Source organism: Lycorma delicatula, chromosome 9 (genome assembly GCF_047948215.1).
Source record: "Lycorma delicatula isolate Av1 chromosome 9, ASM4794821v1, whole genome shotgun sequence".
Taxonomy (NCBI): Eukaryota; Metazoa; Arthropoda; class Insecta; order Hemiptera; family Fulgoridae; genus Lycorma; species Lycorma delicatula.
This window is the reverse complement of record NC_134463.1, coordinates 22,875,335-22,889,092: the sequence shown is the minus strand read 5'-3', so window position 1 is coordinate 22,889,092 and position 13,758 is coordinate 22,875,335. Positions and strand designations below refer to the sequence as shown.

The following is a 13,758-nucleotide window of genomic DNA, read 5'->3' as shown; positions in this document are numbered from 1 at the left end:
ATATTTCTAACATGAAATGGGACTCACAGATAACAACACAATGTCTAATTTATACTTAAAATACCACAACATAGCAATAATTACTCTTACACAGTCCTATTCATACAAATTAAGTTTTCAAGAATACAACAGGAAAAATTTTTCATGAGCACCACTGCCATCATCCAATTCTAGGCACAATAAAAAAAAAGCGACCAATTTATCATAACATTCAATCGGTGAACTTTTTAATAGTGACTCTTGTTTCTAGGAATATCATGAACATCAATGTTAAGGAACTCTAAATAAAAATGAAAGGTAGAGAAACCAATTATTTTATCCATAAATATTTTTGTTAACTAAACTACAGATAATGAACAACAAGAAATGTGACTCCAACTGAAATTACTAGATTTAGTAATTAACTGCCTAATTATAAATTGAAAATATAATTATTTAAAAGTTATATTTTAGAATACCTGTAAAAATTAATTTTAAAATTTTTGGTTACCAATGATGCACGTTTTATTTTCAGCAACAGAATGGGTTAAAGATAATAAAACTTACATTTATTTTATACACTATATATTTAGTTCAAATTAACAATCATGAAAATCATTCTCATACAATTTTACTGTTTTTGCCTTATATGATGATGTCCTCTAGGTTTTACTAGAAAATCTCCACAAACGTTTGTTTGCTTACGAAGAGGATTACCAAGGAAAACCTGGAAAATCTTTTGGCAAGATTTTAGTGCTGATTACATTCCTGATACCAACCTAATATATATAAATAAAATGCACCATGTAAATCATACATCAACAGCATTCAGTTTTATGGTACACAACACTTGCTGCAAAATAAAAAATGATTTTTCCTAGAAATAACCTTCATAGTCAAGTTTTAATAAATCTCTCAATTAACTTTTTCAATGCTGGGACAATCAGTTTCAGATTACCCAAAGACAGTAGTTGATAAAATTTATTTATTTTTGTTACAGTCTTACCAGATTTAAAAGAGTTAAAAACAGTTATTTTATTTTTTAAATGTTTGATATTTTTTTTTTGAGTGACCATTTTGAGAAGATGTATTGCCTAATTTTGAGGTTATGGAAACTTTAATAACTTCCATACTTAATATATCTACAAGGCATTCATAAAGTACAAGCTGTTTGGTCTATAAAAAAAATTAACTTGTGAGAAAAGGTTTTTACTTACATTTTTAGTTTACTGTATATCTACTTCACTTTTCCATATAATTGCCATTCAGTTTTAAGCACTTTTTGTAATGCTGCACCAGTTTCTTTAACCCCTCTGCATAAAAGTTTGCCACCTGGGAATTAAACCAGTTGACAATGGCAGTCTTGAGTTCCTTGTCATTTTCAAACGGTTGTCCACCAAGCCACTTTTTCAAACGCAAGAAGAGTAAGTAGTAATGAGATAGATGCAAGGTCAGGACTATATGGAGGGTGGTCAAAAAGATCCCAACAAAAATCTTGAATCATCTTTTTCTTGGTTGAGGCAGCGGTGTGATGACACACGCTGTTGTGAAGGAGGATTACACCAGACGATAGTTTCCCACGTTGTTGATTTTGGATCACACGTTTCAGTTTGGTGAGCATTTTGAAGTACACATCAGCTGTAATTGTTGATCGACGTTCCATGAAATCAGCCAAAATGATGCCCTTTTCATCCCAAAAATCAGTAGTCAACATTTTTCAACTTGAGTACAAACTGCTTAAACTTTTTCAGTTTCAGGGAACTTGATCATTTTCAGTACCCACCTTGCACACAATTTGTGATATCCAAGCTTTTCTGTGTAAATCATGTAGCCAGAGGTGCAGCAACGTGTGGAAATTCTCAGCCAGAGCACTAATCGTCAATTGCCGATCATATCAAATTTTTCGGTTCACTTGTTCAATGATTTTGTCAGTCTGAATATTGGGCCTACCACTCCGCTCTTTGTCATGCACACCTGTGCGACCATTTTTAAAGGCTCAACATCATTGTCTAACCTTTCCTTCACTCATTACCGTAGGTCCATACATTATGCACAACTCCCAATGAATTTCAGCAGCTGAATATCCTTTTGCACACAATAATTGAGTCACAGTGCGCACTTTACAACTGGCGGGAGAAACGATTGTCGCAGACATTGCAATCTGCATTCACCTGCAGGCAAACGACTACTGAATCAAAACAAGTGCAGTGGCTTTGTGAATAGCCAACAGATGGCCCTATATGCATGAAACTCATAGACCTGCTAATATTTAAATATAAGCTGACGGCGGCCCTTACTTTATGATTATGCCTCGTACACAAAATGAAAAAAATTTGCTAGCAACTTATTAATTTTTTATCTGATGGTTTGGTATGAAGACCCTACTTATAATTTTTTTTTAATGATTAATTTACCATATAAGCTGTAATCTTATACATGGGAATATGAAGTGAAAATTTTGTAGCATATAAAAAATGCCATGCCTGACAGGGATTCTAATCTGGGACCTCCCAATGAACAGCTGAGACACTACCAGCCATGGATAATGGCCTAATTAATAGTAATAATTGGCCCATAATTAATATTATACTGCCTAGCCCTGCCAGGAAATGTGATCATTTATTTAAAAAACTAGCTTAGACTCATTTTATATTTCTCTTTATCTTTAACCACCTATAGATCTACCATACCCTATTTTCTTTACCTTAAGAAGTATAATTTTCTTTACAAATTGCACTATTTTTTTCATTAAAAAGATTTATTACTTTGTTTTAAAATTAATGGTGTCATTTAGAATATGGATGGTACAAAGAAGTGAGTGATGTGGGATTCTGTAGCTATTTCAAATATATGTCGCAAATCAGCATACTGATCCCAATTTAATCCTTAAACTAGAGCTGCACTTCATTCATTATATTGAATCAAAATAAGGTGAATTTAATACCTCTCAACAAAAACAACTTTGACTCAATGCTGCTTATACCTCACATCCTTATAAGTTATGGCTTCCTTATAAGTTATTTTTAACTTATATATATGTAATGAATGTTATTTCTGCAGTTTTACAATTATGAATGGTCAATAACATTAGTAACATTAATATCATAATCCAAGTTATCATCATTACTAATCTTATATTATTTTCTGGGTAGCCTTGATAAGGTAAGTAATACTTAATTCATCAACTTGAAGTAATTATTAAAAATTACAGGTTTTAAAACTATTAACAACATTACTTGTTAAATCAAATATTACTGTAAAATAAACAAACATTAGTTTGACTTTATAGTTCTAGAACAATCTGATTTACAATATTTCTCTTTTCATTGAGATTAAAACGTGTTACATAATTTTTTCTCTTCACTTTAACACATAGCAGAGTTATAGGAATTATTACATTATGGTTGTAGACCATGAGCAGGTTTCTTGCAAGATGTCTACCTCTACTCTCTTATATTCCTAGCTAAATTTTAAGACACTGATGGCTTCTATTTCCTTTAAGATCATCTAATTTTTGCTCTTTTCTAGCACTTTTTTTCCACTTTCTTCTGATCCATCACACTTAATCTTTCTCCTATTACGACATGTCCCAGCCAGTTAGCTTTCCTATTCTGCATTATTCTGATTAAGCTTCTATTCTTGTTCCCTCTCATTTTTCCAATTTGTCTAATTAATTTTCTCCATTCTCACATTTCAAATGCCTCCAATTTTTCTTTTTATATTTTCTTAGCATCCATGTTTCTCATCCATACAAAAGTACCTCTCCAAATAAAGTACCACTTTAATATAGACCTAGTCTTTAATAGATTTTTAAAGTACCAATTTAATAGACACTACTGCAAGTCTAATTCCATTTTACTACATTGTAACTATTATATGCTTCTGCCTTCTACATGCTTTCTTAGCCAATTGCAATTCTTGTCTTTATTTTGGTTTTAACTTTTTGCAATCTTTTGTTAACATAGTAACTAAGCATCTATCTGTATTGTTTTCCTTGTTCAATTCTTCCTTCTTTTTTTGTGTTTTTTCCTCATTGTCTCTTACCTCCCATCATTATTACTTTAGTTTTACTTACATTCATTTTCATTCTATATGCTGTCAGAATGTCTTCTTGTTTTGAAATTATCTGTTCAGAGTCCTATGCATTACACCTTAAAAAACAAACCACTTAACCAATAACCATTAAAACCATATCGCTTTACAACTTACTGCCTTTTCCTCCAACACTGGTTACATCTTCTTTTTCTTCTAAGTTGATGATAAGCAACACCGTCACCATACTCTTCTAATTACATCAAACCATTAAATTTTATCATTGTTTATTTTCAAAATTATCTTCTGATTCAGATGCAATTTTCTAATTAATCTTTTACCTTTCCAGTCTATCCTCTGACTTTTTAATAAATCCATTACTTTATTTAATTTGACATGCGCAAATGCTTTTTTCATAAACAACTGCTTTTGGCAAAAATGAGTCAAAATATTACAAGTAATCTATCCAAAACACTTAACAAACAACTAATGCGATATATATCATTCATCACAAAGAATCTTACACCTAAAATTTCATTATTTAAATTTTAATATAATCTGTTGATATTAATAATCTATTATGCTTACAACAATTTTATTAAAAATGAATTTACGTTACTATAATAAATTCTTTAAACTTAAAAGTATCCTTTTTCCTCCATTAAAAAATGAACTCCTTAGTGATCATAACTAATACATAACAAACAAACTATGATAAAATAAATAATATATGAGGGATATCTCTAAAGTAAAGACTGCTGGGAAATTTCTCTCCTTAAGGTTGGCAAACCTGTGTTGTTCATGGCCACTCTAGTAATGTACACACTGGTTTGGTTGTCTATAAGTTGTGTAGTAGTAGTATCTTTGATTGCATGTGAGTTATTATTAAGTTATAAAATGAATAGGAAAATCGATGTTGCTGCTGACTGTAAAATACATGGAATTTATAAACCATCAAAACATTAAGCCGGCTGAAATTGATAGGCACTTGCTGTGTATGGTGATAATGTAATGAATGAAAAAACGTCCGAAAGTGGTGTGAAAGGTTTAGAAGTAACAGAATTAATGTGCATGATAAAGAATTTTTGGGGAGGCCCTCGATAATCACAGAGGACTTGTTGAAAACACATCAATAATGAAATCAGAAAAGATCATCACTCAACGATTTCCAACTAGGCCCTTCTTTTTCTGGATGTTTCAAGGGCTGTTATTGGTTGCATTGTTCATGACCATTTAGGCCTCAGAAAGGTTTGTGCACGTTTGGTGCTGCATGTCTTAACGAAATGTGACAAAAAATCTGAATGAGATCTGCTTTGGAATCTTTGATGCGCGCCATACAGAAAAAGGTAATTCAATAATATGGATTTCGTTTTACATGCCAGAGAAAAAACAGCAGTCAAGTGAATGGGGTCATCCTCAATCACCAACCACACCAATAAAAATCAAGCCACAGACAGCCATTACAATGCAAACTAATGGCTAGTTCTGGGATCGGTTTGGCATACTACTAATTGATTTCAACGGAAATCTACTAATTGATTTCACACGGAATGACTATAAATGCAGAAGCCTACTGCAAAACTCAATGTAAGCTATGGCATGCCATTCAAAATTGGTGACATGGGCGGCTGACCGGCGGCATCATCCTGCTGCACGATAATGCACATCCACACATTGTGGGTCTGATACATGATTTACTGAGAATATTTGGATGGGAAATTTACGATCATCCAGCATATAGTTCTGATTAACATTTGTTTAGGAAACTGAAAGAATTTTTGAGTGGTAAGCAATTCGTGAGTGACGATGTACTTAAAAATGGTATTAATCAGTGGCTAAATGGACTGGCAGCAGAAGAATACAAGGGTATACTGAAGCTGGTGTATTGCTACGATAAATGTCTTAATTCATGTGGTGATTATATAGAGAAGTGGTATAAGGTATGTAGTTTAAGAGAAATAAAAAATATTTAAAAGGTTTCAATGAGAGTGTCTTTACTTTAGAAATAACCTCTCATAAATAAAATGCACAAAATAAATAAAAAATACTAACAAAATAAATAATACTAACTATTTAGCTGAATCTGTGAGCTGGTACTCTCTCCTACGATCATAACACTCTAAAATCCCACCATCTGCCCAGAGGGCTTTTATCGCCTCGACGTAGGGACTTTCCAGTGTTGTGACCGTTTCAAAATCTACCCCTTTAATCAGCTCTGCTTTCTCCTGTTAAAAAAGAATATTTAATTAATTAAAAAATTAAACAACATATTCACAGTAATTATATAGGTAATAAGTGAAAAGAAATTAAATGAATATTAAAAAAAATCTTAATATACCCAGTTTAATTTATAAGCCATAACCATTAAAAACCATGTCACTTTACAACTTACTGCTTTTCCTCCTACATTGATTACTTCTTCTTCTTCTAGAATATTTTTAATCACATCTTCTACGTGTATATTAAACAAGGTTGATGATCCAGCACCATTGTCATACTCTTGTCTTTGTTGTATGTGAACTAATGCGAAAGATGAATCATTTCTAAAAATGGCGTAACCAAGTTTAAGAATTACAGACACTCTACATTAAATTAACTAGGGGAATTGGGTTAATAAATGGTTTCCTTTACACTTATTGAATAGAGCTGAACTGAACTTTTAAAGTTTTACAAAGCAAATATGAAAGTTTTTCAACTTCCGTCTCTCCCATTCCATTATTTTTGTTTCATTAATTATTTTCAAATAAATTTCTTTTCTAATTTATCATACTATATAATAGCATTTCTTAAAACTCTTCTTAATGCTGCAAGTATCACTTCACAACTATCACATGGGTTAATATAACACTAATAAAACACAAAAATTAAACCACAGAAACATAACACACAATTAATTAAGAAAATACCAGTTAGCAGTAAATGAGGTTGCATATTATAATCAAATGAATGTATATGTCATTAAAATGTAACAGGAATTTTTCCCTCAGTGGCATTGCCTGTAATAGTCAAGCCATTAAATTCCAGAAGATATTGTACATTTTTTGGGTTCTCTCTTAACTGATAATGTAAGAACAATTAAGCAATACAAAATATAAAAAGGATTAGAAAAGTTTAAATACTTAATATTTATAAAAATACATACAGCAAACAGTTGAGAAGTGATCACAACTATTCTTGATGGGATTTACTACTCATGTGTCACCCTTTAAGCCCAAGTTAAACAAAATCAACTGTTTTAATGTTTAGTGCAATCATTTGCAACCATCAGTACAGATAATGTCAAACTTGACATATTAACTATCACACTGATTCTCATTTTTCCTGCTATTAAAATTTTGCCAACGAATACATTTATAATTAAGTATGCTTAATATACTTAGAGTTACTGATATTCCAAACGCAAAAATGTCCAGCATATAATAAGCGTGCATGAATCAACTCTACCAGCATCCAAAACAGTAATATGCTGAAAGCAGCAGATTTTTGTCAGTGGCATCTCAATAGTCTCATAAGTTTTTGCACGGCCAATCCTGTCATAGGGAAGGAATTTTTGCCAGGAATCATTAGCTTTCTAGCACATAAGTACAGTACAGATATAACCTATGATGTTGTACAGTAGAAGTTTCTTTTAAAAAGTCATTTAGACATTAGACAACCCACACAAACCAGAGAGCTAATACAGGTTTAAAACTGCAGCTTTAGTACAACAATGAAACAAGGTCACAGCTACCCTTGGAAGTCCATGCCTCAATAGCTGATGCAATGGAAATTCATTTAGTCATCTAAAAGGAAATTTTCAAGGCATTAACTGAGAACCAATTTTTAGTTATTTTTCTATATTCTTTCAGTTAATTTCTAGTCTGTCACAATTTTGTTTTTTATTAAATATATAATTATAATTTTATTCAAAATATTTAAAATAACAATTTAAAATACAATTTTTAAAATAACAAATATAATGTGTTTAGTAATGTTTTCGCTATTAACAATTTACTGTCGGGTGTATTAGTCATGTTTTAATATTGGTATCTGGAAAAGTACCTAATAATGAATTTTCTTTAATTAAAAATTTAATAATACGAATATATGTTTTTTTTTTCTAGTGCAAAATAGAAAAAAATATAAAATATTAAGAAATAGACTGGTTTGTTGGAGGTACAAATGGGAATTATGTAATCAGTAAAAACCAATATCAGATGGGAAGAAAGCTGAATGCTGCTTTATTGTTCACTGATCCATAAACCTCTGTGAATCAGAAAATCAAGATAAAGTGGCTCACTACTTGATAAATAAGTCTTTTATGTTAATCTGTACTCAGTAAAGCATAATATAAATCAAAATAGGAATGGACAGTATGCTACTTCAAAGATAAAAAAACTGCTACAGCATTCGTGAGGATTGATCAAAGGAAATAGTACTAAAACCTTCATTTAACTAAATGTTGGTTTTAATTTATAAAATGCATAATTAATAATAAAATAAAAAATAGATGTGAATAAGTTCATAATAATTATTTTAAAATATAATATAACTAAGTACATGACGACACTAAATATACAAAGTAACTGCCAACTAATTCACAATTCGGAAATCATTAATGAAAAATTATTTGAGAACTCATTTGTATATATGTACATGTTGAATGGGAGGCAGAAATCTTAAATTAAATTTTTTTTTAAATTAGTATTATTAAAAAAATTATGGACAAGAGTAATATTACTCAGTAAAAAATTATTCTTTTAATTATATTTTAAACAAATTTGTGGGAAAATCTTTTAAACGGTTTAGCAATTTATTAAAAGTGGCATGGGGAACATAATGAAGCCTTTTCTCATAAACCCAAACACTATGTTACACAAAAATCGCTTAGTCGTCTGGTTTAGTAGAGAACATATATTTTTATTTTTGAAAACAAGTAAAAATTCTTTAAATCAAAGATTGCACATTCAATAATTTTAAATAACAACAACGGAAATCAGATCTACAAAATTGAAGGATAAAAGGGACACAAGGCAATTCTAAATATGATTGGCAACTGTATTTTACTCACTCAAAACGTACAGAAATTAAAAAATTAATAGTTAAACATCAAATATTTAAAACTTCATAATTTAAGGGTGGGAAATAATTAATTTTAATTGAAGGCTGGGTAGCAAGGGACTTTGACTTCTTTGACATTTTGAGGTTTTAAAAAAGTTCCATCCTTGAAAAATTATGAAGGCTGAAAATAAAGTCTGAATATCACAAATTTTTTATTTTGTTAACAAACGGGTTTAAGGAACTTAGAATACCTGAGTGGGGGAGATGGCTTCAACATCATGGACAACATTATATCATGAATGGAAATCATTCGATATTATCAACTTTTTATCCAACCCCAAGAAAAATAATACATTGAATAAGAAGGGATCTAACATTCTAAGTATTCAGTTCTGAATTAAAAGAAGCTAAAGACCCTTGGAGACAATGAGGCCTTGGGGTGGAGTCTAATGCGGTTAAGGAGCCTGGGCATCTTATGTATAATTATATTTTTTCTGAATATAAAACGCACTAAAAAAAAAAATTTGTGTGTAATATTTAAATTAAATATAGGAATAAATCTGAAGTGGAGTCCAAATGGGATTATGGGAGCTTAAGATTGTTTTTACCCTTTAATGGCATGCTTCTGGTTCTGTAGAATGTAATTCACAAGTTTGGTGGATGTGTGATAAATGATTTTCTCACAGCCAGACATTTTCTATTTATACAAGGTTATTGTATTACCAAGAAGGGGAAAGGACAAAATTAAGGTTATGCAGGGAAGGATTAATACATAGCATAAGACATTAAGTAAAGAGTAAGCATTAAGACGGAGAGAAATTTTTCACACAAGTTCAGTAGTTCTTGAGATTATCTTGGACAAAAAACTTTCTTTTTTAATATAGCATAATACAAATTTCCAAAAAAAAAACTTTAATTACAACTATAAAATGTAAAATGAAATAACAGTTTCTAAACAATAATAATAATAATGAATTATAACTAGTTTTCTGTAGTATCAAATGTTTCTTACCAGTTATGTCATACATTAGTATCATCAAATTTACATTTAATAACAACAAATTAATCCCTGAATATTCATAAATTCAAAGTGTGAGTGAAATATAAATAAAAATAAGAAATAGGAAAATAAAATTATATTGCCCTGAGGTAGATATTCCCCACGTCCGGAACACAACATTTACGTTCCACGTCCAGGGCGGCAACAGCTGTACTCAAGTACATTACATATAGCTGGCTAACGGGGTTCCGAGTGTTGTTTCTCGGATATGCTTTTTTCGGTCGATTTACATCTACAGGCCGAATTACAGGACTGGACTTTACGGCCACCTGCAGATACGACATTCTTAACGATTACGGAAATGGATTAATACCGCCTTTAGAGCTGGCGATGTGGCGGCCACGGTCAAAGTTATTTGCAGGTGTAACGGAGACCTTTCGTCGTCCACATGCCCCCCGCGATGGCAAGCATGTAGTTAAGGTGCCCATGTTCGGAGCATGGGAGCCCTGAAAGCTTCGGTGTGTAGGGGCCTGGAGTCAGTGCAGAGACTGCGCATCCGCTCTCTGCCAGGACATATGCCGGTTCCACCGGAGTACCGGAAAGGGCCTCCAGGGTTGGTAGCCCTGGAGTGGGGGTGTACCCCGGCGGCTAGCCTTACTACAGAAGGGATTATTTGTTCATGGAAACTGAACAATTAAACGTGGCAGAGGGTTCACGCAAACATCCTCGTTTAGAACCGGCTGTTTCGCCTGAGGCGAAACGCCTTTCCTCATCGCTCGAGTCCTTTCCTCATCGCTCGAGAAATAAACAAATGTGCTGGAGGCCCTGTTAAAGAAATAAGAAAAACTTTCACGGGACTTCATGTAGAGACTGTTAATGATATACAGTCTCAGAAGATTCTAGGACTGAAGAAAATTGGAGAATTAGCTGTACGTGTTGATCCCCACGGCACGCTCAACACCTCAAGGGGTGTTGTGGTCTGTCGGGATCTTCTTAACTGTACGGAGCAGGAAATTGTAGAAGAATTAGCGCCGCAAGGAGTATTGGAATGTCGGAGGTTGAACATGAGAAGGAATGGCGAAGTCCTTCCTTCTGCATCCCATGTTCTTACATTTAACCGGCCTACTTTACCGGAGAAGATAAGAGCGGGCATACATCGGTTGGATGTGCGGGCATTTGTCCCGCAACCAATGCGATGTTTTAAATGCTAACGCTTTGGACACACCGCTGTTAGGTGTGAGAGGCCGCAAATATGCGTGTGCGGTGATGTCGTTCATGAAGGAGAGCCGTGTAAGGAGCCTCCTACCTGTATAAACTGCAGAGGACAGCATTCCTGCAGATCCAGGAACTGTCCTGTTTACAAAGACGAAGTAGCTGTGCAGGAAGTAAAAACCCTGGAAAAAGTCAGCTACTTTGAAGCAAAAAAGATCGTAAACGCCCGCAGACCTAGAGCAACAACAACATATGCTCAGGCTGCGGCTGCTGTTCCTGCTCCTGCTCCAGTTGCTGTTGATGAGAGTGTAATCATCAACAAACTCGCACCTACCTTGGCTGGCTTAATTGAGAGGATAATCGAAAACAAAATGTACTGAAGTGGCCTCTAAGCCTCAGAGGCCACAAAAAATTTCACAGGGGGGACGAGTGTCCCCCCTTCCACTGGCGGTGACCGGTGCGCCCCCCGTGTCGGGGAGCGGCCAGGTTGCCGCCTCTCAATCGGCGCCTGAAACCGGCGCCGATCCATGCCCGTCGTCGTCGGCGGCTTCGGTGGTCTCCGATTCGGAGACCGGAAGCTACACCGGCGACGATGTTCTCCGCGAACATGATGCCGTTCGCAATATGGAGAAGAAGAGAAAAAAAGGATGGCCGAAAGGAAAACCAAGGTCATAACTTAATTAAAAATTAGCGAGTTGATTGTACAATGGAACATCAATGGATGTTTTTCAAACATCCATGAGCTCCAACGCTTGGTACATGATGTAGACCCGATTTGTATATGTCTGCAAGAAACGCATTTCCGCCGAAATGAAAATTTTAAATTAAAAGGTTTCGATATATTTCGGCGAGATCAACCGCCAAATGTAAGAGTTAGAGGTGGAGTAGCTATATTAACATCGACTAGAGCTACCGCCGAAGCGGTTGTTCTAAACACAAACCTACAAGCGGTCGCCGTTAGAATGAAGCGTCCGCTCCAGGTCACTGTCTGCAGCATATACTTGCCGTATTTTGATTGGAATAAGGATGACGTAGCAAGACTAATTTCCGAGCTTCCCCCACCTGTTTTACTGGTGGGTGACTTTAATGCTCATAATTCTCTTTGGGGATCAGATCGAGTAGATCCCCGTGGAAGAGAACTGGAAGGGTTCCTGATGAATTCAGAACTTATTATTTTAAACGACGGATCAGGAACCTTTTTCAATGCCAGAGATGGATCGACGTCCTGTATAGATACTTATAGCGGATCCTATACCACTTATAAGCGGATCGATAGCACCGAGGTACAGCTTCCATATCATAGACGATCTGCATGGAAGCGATCATTTCCCGGTGCAAATTGTAACTGATGTTACAAGAAAAACATATCCCGTCTCTAAAACATGGTTATTTGATAAGGCAGACTGGACGAGCTTCACAGCTAGAACGATACTTCCAGAAACAACTGGAGTTATCGGAGACTATGTCGACGCCATAACAAATGCAATAATTCAGTCGGCATCGAGATATATTCCCAAAACATCTGGGAAACTTACAAAGAAACCCGTTCCATGGTGGAACGATGAAATAAGTGAAGCTATAAAAAGAAAGACAAGGGCGTATAACGCCTTTAAGAAGCGTCCTAGTATAGAAAATCTTGTTGCCTTTAAGAAATACAGGGCGTATGCAAAACGTCTTATGATAGATTCGAAAAAACGATCCTGGCAGCAATACGTGTCATCCATCGACAAAACTACTACTGCATCAGATGTTTGGAGGAAAGTGAAGGCGATTTGTGGGCGTAATTATTTTGCTCCCATAACTAGCCTTCAAGATGAAGATGAAATAAAAGATACTCCATATGAAATTGCAGAGCTGTTATCCAATCACTTCGAAAAGGCCAGCAAAACGGCCAACTACGAGGAAGGTTTTCGAACCAAAAAAGAAGAACTCGAAGGTCTACTAAATTTTAGAACTGAGTATAATTACTCATATAATGTACCATTTAAAATGGAAGAATTCGCGAAAGCGTTGGAAAAAGCAGGTAACACAGCTGCTGGTCCGGATGAAATCCACTATAATATGATCAGGCAGCTGAATACCACTGCAAAGTGTAGATTATTAGAACTTTATAATAAAATATGGCGGGATGGAACGTACCCGCAGCAGTGGAAAAAAGCTCATGTTGTTCCAGTACCAAAGAAAAATAAAAATTTAACAGACCCCAATAGCTACCGTCCTATTTCTTTGACGTGTGCTATGGGGAAAATATTGGAAAAAATTATTAATAATCGACTCGTCTGGGTTTTGGAAAAAGAAAACCTGATATCACCGTATCAAGCAGGTTTTCGACAATACCATTCTACCACTGATCAAATGATCAGCTTAGAGGACATTATATATAACAGCTTTATTACTAGGAAACATTGTGTCGGAGTCTTCTTTGATCTTCAGAAGGCTTTCGATATGACCTGGCGTCATGGTATAATGCTCCAGATACATGAATGGGGCATTCG

General features: G+C 34.4%; 1 protein-coding gene across 3 annotated transcripts in view; it reads right to left on the bottom strand.

Annotated features, from left to right (window-relative positions):
* LOC142330204 (guanine nucleotide-binding protein G(q) subunit alpha) overlaps positions 1 to 13,758 on the bottom strand; it is a 118,341-nt gene that overhangs the window by 41,058 nt on the left and 63,525 nt on the right. For all 3 annotated transcript variants that reach the window (XM_075375334.1, XM_075375331.1, XM_075375333.1), the window contains exon 3: positions 6,082 to 6,236. In XM_075375334.1, the coding sequence (XP_075231449.1) occupies positions 6,082 to 6,236 (155 nt within the window). The remainder of the gene's footprint in view (positions 1 to 6,081; positions 6,237 to 13,758) is intronic.